At 30.3% G+C, this 21553-nt stretch overlaps 1 protein-coding gene across 1 annotated transcript; it reads left to right on the forward strand.

Annotated features, from left to right (window-relative positions):
• Nucleotides 1-771: 771 nt before the first annotated feature.
• Nucleotides 772-20907, forward strand: LOC140672021 (uncharacterized). Its single transcript, XM_072903817.1, is given in 27 exon segments — nucleotides 772-1674; nucleotides 4478-4721; nucleotides 4944-5219; nucleotides 5296-5499; nucleotides 6616-6975; nucleotides 7087-7256; nucleotides 7347-7707; nucleotides 7823-8089; nucleotides 8181-8477; nucleotides 8873-8975; nucleotides 9093-9725; nucleotides 9934-11372; nucleotides 12663-12863; nucleotides 12923-13150; nucleotides 14197-14550; nucleotides 14662-14831; nucleotides 14922-15282; nucleotides 15397-15663; nucleotides 15755-15780; nucleotides 15782-16064; nucleotides 16412-16514; nucleotides 16632-17267; nucleotides 17504-18924; nucleotides 19081-19164; nucleotides 19322-19536; nucleotides 19832-20302; nucleotides 20492-20907. Coding segments are annotated over 27 exon segments (9726 nt in total). The 5' UTR covers nucleotides 772-1497; the 3' UTR covers nucleotides 20867-20907.
• The last annotated feature ends 646 nt before the right edge of the window (nucleotides 20908-21553 follow it).

The following is a 21553-nucleotide window of genomic DNA, read 5'->3' on the forward strand; positions in this document are numbered from 1 at the left end:
TAAAGAATGTTCTTATGCTTTTATCTTAACATATTACCAAACATAGATAACAGTTTGTTTAAATCTTGTCCTCTTTATTTCTCTTTCGAGTCTCATTGTATAACACTTATTTTAAATTAACAGTATAACAGTATTTTAAATTAAAAAATAAATTTAAAAAATTTATTGACAAGCAAAATAATTGGTGAATAAATTTTAAGACACATTGTTTTTTACATTTAACATATTTTTGTTATTCTGTTATCTTTAACCATTTTTAGTCGGATCCAAACCGTATTGAAATTCTATAAGAATGATTAATATGTAAGAATATCTTCTTACATATCAAACATTTTATCTTTGATTTTATCAAAGAAAAAATAAATTAACATAAAAAAATTTTTAAAACTTATTTATTAATTATTATTTTTAATCAAACAATTCTTAAAAAGCGTAATTTTTTTTAATAGTGCCAAGTATCTTTTCAAAATAAAATTAATTACAAGCAGAGCAAATTAAAAGTCAAAGTGGTTTAACCAAAGTAATTGTATATTTCGAATTGATTAGACTGAGATTGTCACTATAATTTCAATTAATATGATCAATAAGATCATCAATCACACAACGCAAATACGTTATATATTATTTTACTCAAACCACATGATACACACATATAGTGCATATTCGTTTATACAACAATCAGCGCAGCCATGTGTACTACCCAGTGAGAAATGACCATCAAATCGACATCAAATTGATATCGAATCGATGCAATTTATATCAATTCGATGTCGACTCGATAGGTCCTTTCTCACTGGGTAAAATCCGTCCTTTTTCCTCTATATTAGTAGAAGAAAGATAAACTCTGAACCAGTGCATATAGCGCCGCCGACCGCTGCATAAACGAAGGCACCCATACAGATCGTCAAGAAAAACAGACACGAATAGTAAGCTCTGAGAGCACGCATAGTATGTACATAAAAAAGAATTGTCACAGTTGTAATTTTTAATCAAATAAAATATATAAAAAATATTTAAATAGATTAAAATTTTTACCATGAATAGTGGCAGTGAAGATCTGTAATTCTGTAATTTTCAGATTGTCTGTAATTCACTCAAGCAATAATTACAACATGTTTATTTTTATTTGATTGCTTATCTACTATTATGTATTAACAGAAACTAGAGAAGCGGACTGATAACATTTTTGCTTTCAATCGGATGTATTACGTGTCAATTTACAGCACTTTCATTGACTTTCATGGAAAAAAGTGAACGTTTATTTTTCAAAAGTTTTAATTTGAGCGTATATAAAATGCATTGTGATCGGTTATAAAGAAAAATTTTGAAAAGTAACTTTGGAAAAATATATCATGATTGATATACTTAACAAATTTCAAAGAATAATATACGTAAGAAAACAATTTGCTTAGTACATTTCTATTATCCAGAATATCGATAAAATTAATATTTATAACTGGACCGCCAAGAATTATTGCTTGTACAAAAGCTGGTTAAATGCAAATGTTACAAGAGGACAAAATTATTATGTTAAAAACGGTGCTATGTGTTTTACTGAAAGTGTTAATCTTAGCAAGAGCGGCCATCTTGTCGGATTCGGAAGATAGTGTAGTAGCTCCGAAAAGCCTTCAGAAAGAATGTTTTCCTACATGTCCAAATCAAACCTTCAAACAGGTAAAAAACTGCTTTATTAAATAAAATTGAATATATTGTAAATAATACTAAAACGCTTGATATTATAAGTAAGAATGTATAGTGTTTGTTAATTTCTCATTTTGAAATTATATTACACAGGAAAATTAGATATTAGATAATAGTATGAAATTATATTTAATTTTAAAGCAGTAAATTAAAATTTAAACGTAATGCATGTTTTTGTAATTGATATATTTAAGAATAGCAATTTTTGATATTAATGATTTCGTTGATTCTGCTTATAATCTCTGTTACATTTATGACATGCTTTGGCACTTTTTCCAATTTATATTTCACTAATTTTGCTGTAATATCAAACAATAAGACATTTTCCTCTAATCTAAATATTTATTTATTTTTGTATAACAAAGTTAGTATCAAATAGTATTTAATATTTAACAAAATCAATGTATAGAAAATCAAGATCTTTTGAGTTAAAGATAGTTGTAAATGTATAGCTAAATATCGATATTTGTAATATATTAATATTTAAAACAGTTTTAGATGTCATTTCAATTTATATTTCAAGTATCAATTAACTTTGAGGTCAATAGTTAAATCATGTGCGCAATAACAGCCACTCTCTGCCACTCGATTTTATGTGCAATTTATCATTCAATGTATATCGATATATATTTTGAACAAATATAAAAATCAAAAATATCTAATATCATTTTTCATTAAGATTACAATTAAAAATACAATAAAAAAAAGAAATTTTGTAAAATTTTTAAATACTCAAATATTATCTTAAATATAAAATTTTTAACTTTGTAACAGTACATTACAATTTAATCGTAATGCATGCTCTGTAATTGACATATTTAAGAATAGGAATTTTTGACACTAATAATTTCGTTGATTCTGCTTATAATTTCTGTTACCTTTATGAAAAATGCTCTGAGACCTTTTCCAATTTATATTTCACTAATTTTTCTGTGATATCTAAAACAGTTTACTTTAAATATTTATTTTTGCATAATAAAATTAGTACTAAATTATATTTAATATTTAACAAAATCAATATATAGAGAATCAACATTTTTTTAGTTAAGGATAGTTGTATGTGTACATCTAAATAACGATATTTGTAATATATTATAATAATATGTAAAATAGTTTTAGATGTCATCTCAATTTGTATTTCAAATATCAATTAACTTTGATGTCAATAGCTAAATCATGTGCGCAATAACAGCCACTCTTTGCCACTTGATTTTATATGCAATTTATCATTCAATGTATATCAATATATATTTTGAAGAAATATAAAAATTAAAAATATCTAACACCGTTTCTTCTTATGATTTGAATTAAAAATACCATAAAAAGAAAAAATTTAGTAAAATTTCTAAATACATAAATTCATGCGATTTTTATAATTCCGAAAAAATAACAAATAAAAATGAAATAATAATAATAATAAAAAACATATTTATTTTTTAAATAAATATAAACATTGTTAAAACTACAATGATTTCAAACACACTTATAAGAAAGATGTCAAGTAAAATTGAAGTTGGATAGTTGAAAAAGTTAAAACCGAAGTAAAGAAACTAAATTATAAGTTAAAAAAATCGAATTATTTTATAAGCAAAAGTTAAAATACAGCAACAATAAGAAAATGTTGAGCCTTTTATGACTTATTTGCTAAAAAAATAATCATAAAATATTCTTATTAGCTCTCTTATTAACTCATTCTCATGTAACTTTCCTTTTAATATACAAAAACTATTTCACATATATTTTATATCTATACCAAAAAAGATTGTTGAAAAAAGGCAACTTATACTTTTCGAAGAACAGACGCTTAGACGCGTTCTCGAATCGAGTAAATTGACAAGCCTGAAATACAAGGTCAACAAATTAATCTTTCGCTGTTTCGAATATTTACTCAGCGGTTCTTTTTTTATTAAAGAATTAAAAGGTTAAATTACTATTACCTAATCCTTCTTATTTGATATTCTATATTCAAGGCATATTTTATATTAATGAAAAATTTATACATATTTTGTCTGTTTTAGAAAAAATATATGTAGATATTTATTCCTTCACAAATGAAATTAATAATTATTTGATGTTCGTATACCAAACATCATTTATAGCATCTATCAACACGTCAACAATAATGTTACAGATTCGTATCTTTATCACGTTTTTTAGGAACGCGCTGTTTTTCGGTGTGTATGTACTACTATATCTCCGCGATTTTTTGACTTGACAAGCCTGAAATATAGGTCAACGAGATGATCTTTCGCTGTTTCGAACATTACTCATTGTCAGTTTTTCTTCTTTAGTTAAAGAATAATTAAAGAATTAAATGTCTATTTCGTAGGACTGGATCCATCCTTATGGATCCATATTTAAAAGAATATTCTATATTCAATGGTTTTTTTATGTTATGTGTTTTAGAAGAAATACAGCTAGATATTTATTTTTTTACGAATAAAGTTATTTTATTAATTATTTTATGATCGTACATCAAACATCATTTATAGCAAATTCTCTATCAACGCGGCAACTAAAATGTTATAGATTCGTATCCTTCCTACGTTCTCCGAAGACGCATTGTTTCCTCAATGTGTACATACTACTGTAAATCCGCGATGTATAACAAATTATACTTATATACATATATGTATATCGATATACTATTTGTTTCCAATAAACAACTGTCTTTCAATTTTCGGACTCTCACTTGAATTTCAATTTTGAGTGAATAATTTTTCAAATATGATATATGCGTGCAAATTAACGGCAATTCTTATGTGCTTTGCCACAGGTCACATACTCGGCTGATCTCGCAATCGAGATACCAGATAATCTAAACCAGAATGGGTCTTGGTACCGTTTAGATTACAGCCCACCTGTTGGTTTTCCACCGCCAAATATCACGATAACCACCACCGAAATCGGCGATGTCATAAAGTTTAAGGGCTTGCCTGGTACGAGATACGATTATTGGTTGTATTACAGCAATAGTACTCTTCATGACTGCCTGACGTGGACCGCCTCGATTACGACTCGTACGTGGATCGATGTTGTGCGTTAAAATTATTTTTAATAGCGCATTTTTTTAACAGTACTCCCTTATATAGATAAGAACAATTTGTTTTCTTCGCAACTTTTCAAATTAAACAGTTTTATTGTCTAAAAGTACAACTTACTTATTTAAATAAACAATTAAAAGATATGCGATGGAGATTCTTAAGTAAAAGTTCGATTAAAATAGAATTTCATTCTCTCAGCACCCGATCCGCCTAGAAACTTGACGGTATCGGTACGAAATGGAAAAACCGCGATTATATACTGGTCACCTCCAGCCCAAGGAAATTATTCCAACTTCCGGTTGCGGATCCAGAGTTTCAGTGACAAGCGATATCTCAAGACCAAGGTCATATCAGTCGACTCGGTGCCATATACATTCCGAAATCTCACTCCTGGTGCTACGTATTCGCTTCAGCTCTTCACCGTGTTGGATGTCAAGGAGAGCGTTGCTTACACCAGCAGAAATTTTACAACAAGTATATATAATTGAGAATAATGCCTAATTTCTTTTTGTAAATTTTGCATCCAAATATGTCATTGAATTATTTTTAGAGCCGAGTACTCCGAGAGAATTTTCTGTCCGGTTTAGCGACGAAGCGACCCTGCTGGTAATATGCTATAGGCCGCTTTTCTTTGACGGAATATACACGCACTACAAAGTTAGTATAGATCCACCGGATACCATAGAATCTGTTCTCTATGTAGTGAAGCAGGCGTCTGGTGCGGCACACGCAATTTTTAAAGGACACGTTCCAGGTCAGCTGTTTGCTGTCTTGTAATTACATGTGCTAGGCACTATCGAATATACCAAATTAACAACATTGTGTGTAATTTACGTAAACGTATTTTAAGACACACTGTTACGTTATGTGAAAAATCAATTTTAATGAAACAGGAAATGCATTTGTTTTTCTTTCTTTTAAGTTGCAATGTGTATATGTTACAAAATATTTACACGCATTGAAATTGAATCGGCCTCATTGATTTCTTTTTCTGAATATACGAATCGAAACTATTGTAACAATAAGCAGAATCGCGGAGAAAGTACGCATCTACAGTTAAATAGCGCAGGTCATGAATTCCAAAACAAGTAAATTGTACGTTTGTACAACAGTAAATTGTATAGAAGTTGGTCAGCTGGAGGAGATATCACTCTAACAATAAGATAATTGTATTAATACTTACTTTTTCTAAAACAAAAAACAAGAATCTATTTAAAAGACCTTAAGCAGACCTATAAAAAGAAATTAGATACGTTAGGGAAATTAATTTATTCATTATATAAAACAAATAATTAAAAAGCATTCATTTAGGTTTAATTAAGTGTATCAAATTCTACTTAATATATTGCAGATGTTTAATTTACTTGATTGTACAAGTGCAATGAAATCTGTTATCACAACTGTTATCTGCGGTATTTCTTAGAAAGTTAATTAAGTCATAAGAAAAGCGTATGAAAATTTAAAGTAAAATTGCTTGGCTTTTGAAAAGTTTGAATCGAATCAATACTCAATAGTCTATTGATTTATATTCATGCTTTTTTCCAATTCTCAGATATGCTTGACGTAATCAAATAACACTTAAATAATACTAATAGTTAAATTATTAACTCAACTTGATTGTGTCTTATGTATTAAATATTTAATATTAATAGACTTAATTATATAGAAAATTTGGAACAAATACACAGAGATTTTGGACAATCAAAGTTATTTGGTTTAAAGCTTGTCATAAATCAACCATTATTGATGACAATTGAGATTAAAAAAATAACATAAATAGATATATCTTTTTATAAAAATTACACAATTATTGCAAGTAAAAATTAATGAGCCATATAATTATTTTTCTTAAGTTTTTTTCATATTACAGGCAGAGCATACAACATTTCCGTGCAGACAGTTTCCGAGAACGAAACGTCCGCGCCCCTCACAGCTCAGCATCGCACTGTGCCGTTGCGTCCCCTCAATGTAACCTTCGATAAATCTTCCGTAACGTCGACTTCCTTTCGCATGTTTTGGAATCCACCCAAAGGAACTTCCGAGTTCGACATGTATGAAATATCGCTCGATAGTAATCGGAATCTCGCGCCAATCAGGCGAAACAGACACGACAAGAACAGATGGGAATTTAAGAACTTACAATTAGAGCCTGGCAAGACGTATAAAGTATTCGTGAAAACGGTTTCTGGCGACATTACCAGTTTTCCGGTTAGCGGATATGTCACTCTGAGTACGTTGTCGATATTTTCTCTTAATATAGAGCCTGCTAGAATTGATGTACTTTTCGTATGATTATTTAATTAGTACAATGTTTTATGATTTTTTTTTTTTGTATTTTTAGAACCACTAGCTGTTTACGATCTTAGAGCGATCGAAGAAATAGCTGGTCAGGTGACAGTTTTCTGGACTCCGGAGAATTCCAGTACACAAGACAGTTACAAGTTACAATACCACGAAATGGAAACGACCATTGGTGGTGATAGTAATACTTTGACGACTGATGAAACAAAGGTTTTATAAATTATTGAATAAAATAATTTTTCTTCATTGTTGCCTAATTCATTGGGATTTAATATTTTGCCGGAATTGTTAAATTTATAGGTTACTCTGACTCTGCTGCCCGGAAGAAATTATTCCATAATAGTACAAGCAATGAGCAATAAAGTCGAGTCAAACGAAACCGTTTTATATCAAGCGACACGCCCAACCAGTCCTGTAATCGAAGATGTGAAGTCTATTGAAAAGGGTTTGAACATCTCTTGGAAGAGCGATGTCAATTCTAAGCAGGAAAAATATGGAGTAATTCATAAAAGGTATGACACGAGTAAAAGTGTAAATGTCACTCTTACGGAGTCGCATATCGTCTTAAGAGATCTTTATCCTGGTGCAAAATATAAAGTCGAAGTTTTCGCCATTAGTCACGGACTTCGAAGCGAGCCGCGTGTTTCTGTACAAGCTGTTTGTAAGTAATAATCATTCTCTAAATTCATTAGACTTTATATTTTATTTAAAATTCTGTATTTGGTATTAATCACACAGGTTTGTTAGTCTTATTAATAATCAGAATTATCATTTAGCGCCTCATCCACCTCAAAATCTCAGTATCGAGAAAGTCACAAGCAATACTTTTGTCATATATTGGGAAGCTCCGACGGATTCAATATTTACCGAATATCTCGTCAGATATCGTACGCAAGACGACTATAGCTGGATCAAATCCTTAAACGTCCGTTCCACGGAAATGAAAGTGGATATGATACCCGGTGAGAGATACATTATACACGTAAACACTGTCAGCTACGGCGTTAAAAGTCTGTATTCATTGCAAATGAATTACACAATCAGTAAGTATAATACATGTATACTATAATTTTTAGCGATAGTTAATAGTATATTCAAATAATTAACAGCGCGACTTTGTTTATGTCATTTTAGGGCCTAATCCAGTTTCAAATATCAATTCATATCAAATCATGAACTCTATCAACGTAATTCTCGAATGGCTGCGACCAAAAGGTCGTATCGAGGCTTATTTTATAAGATGGTGGCCAATAAAAAATCCAAAAGATAAGGGAACGAAAAACGTCAGCGATATTAGTTTTAATAAGAATGTTGTGCAATTAAGAGAGGTTCTGCTGAACAACCTAATGCTTGAAGAACAGTATGTCTTTGTCATCCATACGGTGTCTTATGGTTTAATTGGCGACATTGGTAATTTAACCACAAAAATAAGTGAGTGCACCAGCTTTTTTCTGTCCATCTTTGATGACCGACTTAAAATGCTAACAAAAAGCAAAATTATTTCACACTCTCAACGTCTAGCAAAAAATAGTTAACGTCTTTTTATATAAGTCGCATCAGAATCTGGACTACGTAACGTGACGATTGTGACGATTGACTGACCAGAAAGATTTGAGGGCAAATGCTGCATCGAATGTTATTGATCGCACAACACGTGTATAAGTTGTGACACTGTGCTGCATAATCGTGAAGTAATTACTATCGTTAATGGCAGACTTAAAATGTTACAAAGGATTTGTTAATTCCAATAATTTTATATTTAGTTACTACTATTAAAAATTTGTATATAATTAATTATATTAATATCCAAATATTTAAACTTGTAGAGTACATTCCAGAGAACGTTTCGAGCAAGCCAACATCTCCGAGAGCATTCGTGGAACTCCAGGATGGATTTATAAGTAACACAGACATTTCTGTGACTTTCAGGTAAAAAATATACATTTTTAGTATATATTTCTTTCAAATTTAACGACATATGAAAACGATGATTCTGTTATAAATTTACTAAAGATAAAGCGAATAAAATTTTGTTTTGTTGGACAGATGGAACCAACCTGAACTTACACATGACGTAATACAAGGTTACACAGTGCAGTGTTGGTTTATAAAGAATCAAGAAATGATTCCAATCTGCAACAACAAAATTCCCGCTACAAGATTGGAGAACACGGTGCAGTATTTAACATCTAATACAACATACTATTTTAGAGTACGAGCGCATACTAAAGTTGGTGTTAGTCCTTACGCAGATTTAAATGTATCAACCACATATGAAAGTCCAATACCACAATTATTAACAGTATCGAATAACGGTATCGATATATGGGACCTGGATTTAAAAACCAATAAAACTACTATTCCCGTACAAAATGTATCAGAAGTCGCTTATTCGATAGCGGAACATAAAATTTATTGGATCGATATCACAAGAAATCTAATGACATGGGAAATGAATGAAAATAATATCACAAAAATAGCTTGTCTTGATAATACTGCAAACAATCTCTGCATCGACTGGATAGCAAGAAATCTGTATTGGAAGCAATTTGACTTGCGTTTACTTACGTTTGTCATTATGAAGCTGGTCTTAACAATGTGACAAAATGGCATAGTCAAATTTGATAAAATTAAAATCCAAACAAATTTCCATAGTTTAACTGTACTGCCATTTATAGGGTATGTTAACTGTTATCTATCTAAACAAATGAATTATTTTTCTATTAAAAATTTGTAATTTATCCATAAATTTATATGACTTTAAATTAACACATACTTATAAAAATTTTGAGTATTCATTATATGACTTTTTGCTACTTTTTAAATAATGTTCTACTTTCGAAAGAAAATATAATATAATAACTAAAATAATCCATAAATTTTTTAGAATTTTATATTGGGATACGTATGGACCAAATTTAATGCAATTAGATTTTGATGGAAAAGCCACACAATACTTTTACATAAACGCATCCATATGCTCTTGCCCATTTGATGTATCAACGTTATCAACGTATTCTTTCATGACAGTTGACAACACAAACATTGAAAAGCCACTAATTTATTGGACATCGAGAGATTACGTCATTGTGACAGACATTGATAGTTGTATATGCAATTTCATTTTAAATGTCACAGATATTAGTAATGAAAGAAGTTTCAACTTTTTAACAACTGACAAGACAAACATATATATTTCTACAGACGACAATGATATTTATGTTTTGAGAAAAAAATATGCGCGTCTCGAGAGCACAAATGCATTTAAATATATTCAAAAATTAAAATTTTCTTACTCAATTACGGGATTTTATGCTTTTGGTAAATCTTTGCAATTATATCCTCCGACGAGATGTCTGACACCTAAAGAAAAAGTTTACATTAAAGTAATAAAAGTAATGACGGACAGCATTATTGTAAATTTTATGGAGCCGGTTCCCAAGAGTGGTTGTAAAAAATACAATTTACCTACTACTCTATATACTCTCTACATAAGCTATTGTGTGGACAACAATGGCATTAATAAGTCCGAAAAATTCAAATTGCAGACGTATGAACGTTATTATGAAATTCAGAATTTAACACCTCTTACAGAGTACAAGTTACAGTTAAACCTAAGCAATTTTTACGTAGATCAGTCATCGATAAATCCTATATTGGGTTCGGATGACACACTATTTATAAGAACTAAGCTGGGCAAGCTTAATGCACCGGAAAACATAACGGTTCAAATTTTGACACCTACTATAGTGGCAGTTCAATGGATGCCTTCCAAGAAACTGAACTGCGTTCCTGTTACCTACGAAGTGCATTGGAGGTCACTTATTTTGATAGACGGAATACCACAGACGGGCGAACAAGTAATTAAAATGTCTAAATATACGGCAGATGGAATGTTTTTTACAAAAATTCAGTTGCTACCTGCATACGAGTACTTGATATATGTGCGTGTATATCCAGTTAATTTCAGCAATTTTTATAACGACAGTTCAATTAAGACCATTCGCACATACTTGGAACCGAACAATATCACTTTGAGCGGAGTCAGCATAAACACCATGAACATATCTTGGATTCCAAGTACCAATCTGAAAGTTTTTTGCGCGTTAAAATACAAAAATGATTCGACAGAAAATTGGCAAACAACAAACAATATTAAGGTGAACTATAAGAAAAAAGTAACATTCTACATAAAAAATTTACAACCGGAAACTTCATATCAGTTTCGCTTGATACTGAGATATCTCGAATACGAGGAAAATATTACATGGCCGTCTGATGGAAGATTTACTTTTTCAACATTAAGTAAGCAAGAGAAGATACCATAACCCATATTAAATGTTTATTTGAAATCTAAAAATGATTATTAAATTTTAAAAATTAGAAATAATAAAGTTACAAGAAGTAGAAGTAAGTTTTGAAACAAAAATATTAAAACCATATTTTAAACTTTGTTTGCAAAATATTATAGCATTGATAAAGGACGTAGAAGATGCACTACTGAGTATAGTGGATATTACATAATCAGCGCAATTATTAATTTTGTAAATAATGAAATTTATATGTATGTATATCACTGCCAGTTGAAAACAAATTTTGACACATCTATGATATATTGAATATGTCGCTATTATTATATGCATGAATGTTTTTTAAAGACATTCATACACTTTCATATTTCATTTTCAATTGTATGCATGTATACTTGTATACAAAATGTATATATTATATAAAATAATAATACATTAAATAAAATAATATGTAAATTATTAAATATACAAACAAATATGTCTGTAATTGTACTGAATACCTATAAGAATAATTAAAAAATATTTTTATACAACAAACGTGATATTTTTATATCAGAGAAAAAATTTATCAATAAATAAAGATAAAACATTTAGAAAAACTAACATATTTATTAATTATAATTTTTGATCAAACAATTCTTAGAAAACAAAACCCTTTTTGAAGTAGCTCCAAGTATCTTTCTGAAAGAAAATTACAATCAGAACGAAAAAATCGTGATTCAGTCAAAGTGTTTACTTCAAATCGATTACGCACATTGCCACTAATATGCTAATAATTTCAATAATATGCCCAATATAATCAGCAATCACAAAGCAATGGAAGCCCGTTATACGTCGAATTACAGTCCACCAATTGGTTTTCCACCGTCAAATACCACTATAACCGCCACCGAAATCGGCGATGTCATAAAATTTAAGGGCTTGCCTGGCACGAGATACGATTATTGGTTGTATTACAGCAATAGTACTCTTCATGACTGCCTGACGTGGACCGCCTCGATTACGACTCGTACGTGGATCGATGTTGTGCGATAAAATTATTTTTAATAGTGCATTTTTTTTACAGTACTCCCTTATATAAATATAGACAATTTGTTTTCTTCGCTACTTTTCGAATTAAACAGTTTTATCGTCTAAAAGCACAATTTATTTACTTAAATAAACAATTAAAAGACATGCAATAAAGATTCTTAAGTAAAAGGTCGATTAAAATAGAATTTCATTCTCTCAGCACCCGATCCGCCAACAAACTTGACGGTATCGGTACAAAATGGAACAACTGCGATTGTATATTGGTCACCTCCAGTCCAAGGAAATTATTCCGGTTTTCTGTTGCGGATACAGAGTTTCAACGATATTCGAAATCTTAAGACCAAAGTCATTTCAGTTGACTCGGTGCCATATACATTCCGAAATCTTATTCCTGGTGCCACGTATTCGCTTCAGCTTTTCACTGTGTTGGACGCCAAGGAGAGTGTTGTTTACACCAGCAGAAACTTTACGACAAGTACATATATAATTCAGAGTAATATCTAAACTTTTTTTTCTGTAAATTTCGCATACAAATATGTCGCATTGAATTATTATTTTTAGAACCGAATTCTTTAGAAAAATTTATTGACTTCTATAGCTTCGGAACGACGCTGTTTGTGCGATGGCAGCTATCTTCTTTTGCCGGAATATACACGCACTACAAAGTTAGTATAGATCCACCAAACGCCAATCAAGAATCCGTTTTCTATGTAGAGAAGAAGGACAATCCTCACAAAGAAATTTTCAAAGAACTCGTTCCAGGTCAGTTGTATGTTATCACATAATTATACGTTACATTATATATGTTACAAAATATTTAGACACACGCGTTGTAATTAAATTGCCTTTAATGTTTCCTTTTTCTACGTATATACGTAGCCGAACTATTCTAACAAAGTAGAATCGCTGAGAAAGTACGCATCTGCAGTTAAATAGCGCAGCTCATGAATTCCAAGACATTTGTACCTTTGTGCAACAGTAAGTTATACAGCAGTGGGTCGGCTAAAGGAGATATTCTAAGTATAATTGTATCAATATTTATTCTTTCTAAAAACAAAGGACAAAAAATCAATTTACAAGACATTCAGCAAGTCTGTCAAGGACAATTATATACGTTAGAGAACTTAATTTACTAATTATATAAGACAATTGGAAAATGTATTTATTTAGGTCTATTTAAGTTGTGTATAAAACATACAGTTTTCTACTTGTTAAATTAATTTTACTTGATTTACTTTTGATACAAATGTAAAAAAATTCGTTATCGCAACTGCTTCTATATTCTGTAATATGCGGAATTTCTTAGAAAGCTAATTGTGTAATAGGAAAAGCGTATATTATGAAAATTCGAAGTAAAATTACTTGGCTTTGAACCAAATCAATATGAAATATTTTATTGATTTATAATTACGTGATTTTCCAATTCTCAAATATGTTTGACGTAATCAAAAACACTCAAATAATAGTTATTAATTTAACTTGATTGTATCTCATGTATTATATTAAATATTTAATATTAATAAACTCAATTATATAGAAAATTGAGAGCAAATAAACACAGATTTTGGACAATCAAAGTTATTTAGTTTAAAGCTTGTCATAAATCAAGCATTATTGATGACTATTAAGGTTAAAAAAAGTGTAATATTTATTATATATATAAAATCGCGATATAATATTTTAATTAATACTTAAACGTAAATTGCTATATCATTTTATTATATAAAAATAATAAAAATTACACAAGTTTTATAAGTAAAAATGAACGAACCATATAATTATTTTTCTTAATTTTTTTCATATTACAGGCAGAGCATACAACATTTCCGTGCAGACAGTTTCCGAGAACAAAACGTCCGCGCCCCTCACAGCTCAGCATCGCACTGTGCCGTTGCATCTCCTCAATGTAACCGTCGATAAATCTTCCGTAACGTCGACTTCCTTTCGCGTGTTTTGGAATCCACCCAAAGGAACTTCCGAGTTCGACATGTATGAAATATCGCTCGATAGTAATCAGAATCTCGCGCCAATCAGGCGAAACAGACACGACAAGAACAGATGGGAATTTAAGAACTTAGAGCCTGGCAAAACGTATCAAGTATTAGTGAAGACGGTTTCTGGCAACACCAGCAGTTTGCCGTATGGAGGAAAGGTCACTCTGAGTACGTTGTCGGCTCTGCATGTAGTGCCTCTAAAAATGCCTGCTTCAATTAATGTACGCATGATTATTTAATAAATACATTGTTTCCTAATATATTTTGTATATTTATTAGAGCCACTACCTGTTCACGATCTTAGAACGATCGTTGAAGAAACTGGTCAGGTGACAGTTGTCTGGACTCCGGAGAGTTTCAGTACACAAGACAGTTATAAGTTACAATACCACGAAATGGAAACGACCATTGGTGGCGATAATAACACTTTGACGACTGATAAAATAAAGGTTTTAAAAATTATTGAATAAAATAATTTTTCTTAATCGTTGCTTAATTCATTTCCATTTATTTTTTTGACGTAATTGTTAAATTTGCAGGTTACTCTGTCTTTGCTGCCAGGAAGAAATTATTCTATAATAGTACAAGCAATTAGCAATAAAGTCGAGTCAAACGAAACCGTTTTATATCAAGCGACCATTCCAGCCATTCCCGTGATCGAATATGTAAAGCCTGTTGAAAAAGGTTTGAACATCTCTTGGAAGAACAATGTCAATTCTAAGCAGGAGAAATATGAAGTTATTATTTATAATGACGTTGGCACAGTATTAGAAATTGTCACTCTTACGGAGTCCCATATCGTCTTAAGAGATCTTTATCCTGGTGCCGTATATCAATTCGAAATTTTCGCCCTTAGTCACGGATTTCAAAGCGATGCAAATTATACTTACGGAATTGTTCGTAAGTAATAATTATTTTCTAAATCCTTTAGACTTTATATTTTATTTAAATGCAGTATTTGGTATTAAACACACAAGTTTGTTAGTCTTACTAATGATCAGAATTATTTTTTAGCGCCTCATCTACCGAAGAATCTCAGTATTGAAAAAATCACTAACAATATTATTATCATGTTCTGGGAAGTCCCGACGGATTCAAAATTTACCGAATATCTCGTCAGATATCGTACGCAAGACGACCATAGCTGGATCAAATCCTTAAATGTCCGTGCCACGCAAGTGAAAGTGGATATGACACCCGGTGAGAGATATATTATACAAGTAAACACTGCCAGTTATGGCATTGAAAGTCTGCATTCATTGCAAATGAATTACACAATCAGTAAGTATAATACATATATACCATAATTTTTAGTAATAGTTAATAGTATATTTAAATAATTAACAGCGCGACTTTGTTTATGTCATTTTAGGGCCTAATCCAGTTTCAAATATCAATTTATAAATATCAAATCATGAACTCTACCAACGTAATTCTCGAATGGCTGCGACCAAAAGGTCGTATCGAGGCTTATTTTATAAGATGGTGGCCAATAAAAAATCCAAAGGATAAGAGAACGAAAAACGTCAGCGAAACCACCGTTAATAGTTTTAATGAGAATGCTGTGCAAATCAGAGAGGTTCTGCTGGACAACCTAATGCTTGAAGAAAAGTATGTCTTTGTCATCCATACGGTGTCTTATGGTTTAATTGGCGACATTAGTAATTTAACCACAAAAATAAGTAAGTGCACCAGACTTTTTTTGTTCATCCTTGATGACTTAAAATGGTAACAAAAAGGAAATTATTTTACTTCACACACTCAACGTCTAACAAAAAATATAATAGTTGACGTCTCATCAGAAGACCAGAAAGATTTCAGAGTAAATGCTGTATCAAATGTCATTGATCGCACAACACGTGAATAAGTTGTGACACTTTGCTGCATAATCGTGAATTAATTACTGTCATCTTTAATGGCAGAGATAATATGTTACAAACGATTATTTAATTTTAATAATTTTATATTCAGTATTAGTATTAAAAATTTGTATATAATTGTATTAATATCCAGATATTTAAATTTGTAGAGTACATTTCACAGTACATTTCAAGCAAGCCAACATCTCCTAGAGCATTCGTGGAATTCCACAATAGATTTATAAGTAAAACAGACATTTCTGTGACATTCAGGTAACAAATATATATTTTTAGTGTATATTTCTTTCAAATTTAACGACATATAAAAACGTTAATTCTGTTATAAATTTATTAAATATAAAACCAATAAAATTTTGTTTTCTTCGACAGATGGAACCAACCTGAATTTACACATGACATAATACAAGGTTACACAGTGCAGTGTTGGTTTATAAAAAATCACAAAATGATTTCAATCTGCAACGACAAAAGTATTCTCGCTACGAGATATGAGAATACGGTGCAGAATTTAACATCTAACACGACATACTATTTTAGAGTACGAGCGCATACTAAAGTTGGTATTAGTCCTTACACAGATTTAAATGTATCAACCACACATGAAAATCCAATACCACAATTATTGACAGTATCGAATGACGGTATCGATATATGGGACCTCGATTCAAAAACCAAAAAAATTAATATCCTCGTACAAAATGTGTTAGAAGTCGCTTATTCGATAGCGGAATATAAAATTTATTGGATCGATATCACAAGAAATCTAATGACATGGGAAATGAATGAAAATAATATCACAAAAATAGCTCGCCTACAAAATAATGCAAGCAATCTCTGCATCGATTGGGTAGCAAGAAATCTGTATTGGAAGCAATTTGACTTTGAGTTATCTACATTTGTCATTATGAAACTCGACTTAACAATGTGGCAAAATGGCATAGTCAAATTTAATAAGATTAAAATCACAACAAATTTCCATGATTTCACTGTACTGCCGTTTATAGGGTACGTCAACTGTCATCTATTTAAACAAATAAACAATTTTTCCATTAAAGATTTGTAATTTTTCTGCAAATTTATTTGACTTTGTAATTAAGATCATTTCTCTTAAAAGGTCACATAAATTGACACATTTATAAGAATGAATATTTACTATATGAGTTTTTGCTATTCTTTAAATAATGTTCTATTTTCGAAAGAATGCATAATACAATAACTAAAATATTCCATATATTTTTTAGAATTTTATATCATAATTCAAATCAATCAAAGTTAATGCAACTAGATTTTGTTGGAAAATACGCACAAATCTTTCAAAAAAAGACATACAATATATACTCCTGCATTTTTAATGCATCAACGTTGTCGACGTATTTCTCCATGACAATTGACGATATGAATATCGAAAAGCCGCTAATTTATTGGACATCGATGGATTACGTGATTGTGACAGACATTGATATTTGTATAAGCAATATCATTATAAATACCACAGATATTAGCTATACAAAAGGTTTCAACTTTTTAACGTTGGACAAGACAAACATATACATTTCTACATTCGACAATGATGAAATCTATGTTTTGAGAAAAATATATGCACGTCTCGAGAACATAAATGCATTTAAATATATTCAAAAAATAAAAATGCCATACTCAATTACAAGATTTTATGCTTTCAGTAAATCTTTACAATCATATCCTCCGACAAGATGTCTGACACCTGAAGAAAAAGTTTACATTAAAGTAATGAAAGTAATGACAAACAGCATCATTGTAAATTTTACAGAACCGGTTCGCAAGAATGGATGCAACAAATACAATTTACCTACTACTCTATATACTATACACATAAGCTATTGTCTAGACAATGATCTTAATAAGTTCAAAAAATTCAAAGTGCAGACCTATGAGCGTCATTATGAAATTCAGAATTTAACGCCGCATACAGAGTACGAGTTGCAGTTAAACCTAAGCAATTTTTACATAGATCAGTTATCGATAAATCCTATATTAGGTTCGAATGATACATTATTTATTAGAACTAAGCCGGGCAAGCTTAATGCACCGGAAAACATAACGGTTCAAACTCTGACACCTACTATAGTGGCAGTTCAATGGATGCCGCCCAAGAAACTGAACTGCGTGCCTGTTACCTACGAAGTGCATTGGAGGTCACTTATTTTCATAGACGAAATACCACACACAGGCGAACAAGTAATTAAAATGCTTAAATATACGGCAGATGGCATGTATTTTACAAAAATTCAGTTGCTCTCTGCATATAAGTACTTGATATATGTGCGTGTATATCCAGCTAATTTCAGCGATTTTTACAACGACAGTTCAAATAAGACCATTCGCACATACTTGGAACCGAACAATATCACTTTGAGCAGAGTCAGCATAAACACCATGAGCATATCTTGGATTCCGAGTACCAATCTGACGGTTCTTTGCGCGTTAAAATACAAAAATGATTCGACAGAAAATTGGCAAACAACAAACAATATTAAAGTGAACTATAAAAAAAAAGTAACATTCTACATAAAAAATTTACAACCGAAAACTTCATATCAGTTTCGCTTGATACTGAGATATCCCGAGTACGAGACAAACTTTACATGGCCGTCTGATGGAAGATTTACTTTTTCAACATTAAGTAAGCAAGAGAAGATACCATAACACATATTAAATGTTTATTTTAAAACTAAGAATGCTTATCAAATTTAAAAAATTAGAAATAATAAAGTTACAAAAAGTAGAAATAAGTTTTGAAACCAAAATATTAAAACTATTTTATTTTTGCGTAATTAAGGTGATGATATTTTGACCACTGCAACAGTGTTTGCCGTTATAGTTATTGTCGTTATACTAATTTGCGTCTGCTACTTTTATTATTGTAAGTATATTTGATACGTTGCAGTCATTAATTACAAATTATATTGGATACTATATGTATAGAGATTTTCTGAAAAAGTTAACTTATTGTTAGATGTAAATATTACATATTATACATATGTACATATTGGTAGATAAGTATATTATAATTTTAATAGTATATCGACAACGCAAAGAAGGTAATGGGCAAGTTTTACCTCCTATAATGACCGACATCGAATTAGCGAGTTTAGATTTGATGCCTACTAAGAATACTATTCAGTTCAATACGTCATACAGACCTATGTTGCAATGTAATTCGAATAAATTGATGAAAATCAAACGTGAGCAAATTACAATAACAGAATTACTTGGTAGCGGCGCATTCGGAGAGGTAAAAATTAATTTCCTAATGCAACGTTTTACGCCATTTATTTTTAGATTACAAGAAATTAAAATAAGATATGTACATTCTTTAATAAAAATAATTATAAAATAATTATAATTTTTGCAGCAATAACCTTTTATGAGAGAGATTAAGTAACAAAATTTTTTGAAGCAACATACTCATTTATTCTATTATTTTTAATTAAATTATACTATTATTTTAAATGAAATATATTGTACTTTACATTAAACTATATATTTTTTAATGATGTATATTTAAATTAAAGTTAAATATTTTACAGGTGTTGCTAGGAAAAGTAAAGAATTTAGAACATCCGGGCATGGAAACACCCGCTGCTATAAAAATGCTTCGAAAAGATGCTTCTTTGCAAGAGAAACAGATATTTTTACAGGAGGCCAGGCGTATGAATCGCTTTCGACATAAACATGTGCTAAGATTGTTGGCCGTTTGCTCAGACAAAGATTCTCCATTACTCGTGTTGGAATTAATGGAAACTGATTTGCTAAAGTATTTGAGAGAGAGTCGAACATTGCAACCATCAGATTTACATGCTCTGCGTCTACAAGATTTGCTCGCCATGTGCGAAGATGTTGCGCGAGGCTGTTGTTATCTGGAAGACTTACGTTTTGTACATAGAGATCTTGCCTGTCGAAATTGCTTAGTATCCGCGAGAGATCGTGAGAATCGTGTCGTTAAAATTGGCGATTTTGGGCTAACTAGAGATGTTTACAGAGATGAATATTACCGTATGGTAAATACAATTATAAAAAAAATAAAACTATTCAGAAATGTTTTTTTATTCTCTTTGAAAAGACAATTTAAGGAAAATAAATTACTTTTATATATAAAACAAAAAAATAAGTGTATAGTATCTGTTAGCATATATATGTTAAAAATCAACAACTTTAACCAGAAGAATTTCGCTAAAATTATGTTTTAGAGAAGTGAAGGTCTGGTTCCTATTCGCTGGATGGCACCAGAATCTTTGGATACTGGAAAATTTACTTACCAGAGCGACGTTTGGTCATTCGGGGTGTTAATGTGGAAAATTACATCATTAGGTGAAAAACCCTATACTGACATAACTAACGTTGAAGTGATAAATTATGTACGTGGAGGAGGCAGATTGTGGAGGCCCCTCAATTGTCCGTCAACATTGTACCAGTTGATGATGTGTTGTTGGAATGTAGACAATCCCAGACCGAATTTTAAACGTTGTTTGAAAAATATTATAGCATTGAGAGAGGTCATAGAAGATGCACTACTAAGTCCAGTGGATAATGAACAACCGGCAAATACTCAATTTTTTAAATAATTAATTTTTTGTATGTATATCACTGGCAGAAAAGGTGAATTTTTGCATATCTATGAAATATTTGAAAAAATGACTATTATATATACATGAATGTTTTTTAAAGTTATTCATACAATTTCACAATTCATATAATTGTATGCATGCATAGAATATACAATATATGTTATATAAAATATTAATAAATTAAGTAAAATAATATCTAAATTATTAAATATATAAACAAATATTTTTGTATTAAAGTTTAAAATTATGTAATTTATATGATTACTAATTCTTCCTCACAAAACACATTCACGTATAATAAATTATAAGCTATTTTAAAAAATTGATGCGCTATTTTCTTTTTTCTATAAAAAGGTATTTTTTAAATAGCAGTAACTTGTTGCAATAATCAAATTAAGATTAAAGTTTTTGGTTTTAGAATCTTTTAGTCAATTTCAACTTTATTTATTTAATTGAACAAATTTTTTCAAAAATTTGTCAAAGGCTGTCAAATAAGAAAATTGTAGTACAATTTTGTTAATTACATTTTAAGGAGCAGAATTTTAATTTGTGTTTTTCATAAATGTTATATAATTTTTTATAGCAAGAGTTATTTTTTATATAGTGTACGTCATGTATCATCGTTATTTTTCATTCAAGTAAAATCGATCTATTACGTTACTATTTATCTATTATGTTTCTTGA

Source organism: Anoplolepis gracilipes, chromosome 12 (genome assembly GCF_047496725.1).
Source record: "Anoplolepis gracilipes chromosome 12, ASM4749672v1, whole genome shotgun sequence".
NCBI lineage: Eukaryota > Metazoa > Arthropoda > Insecta > Hymenoptera > Formicidae > Anoplolepis > Anoplolepis gracilipes.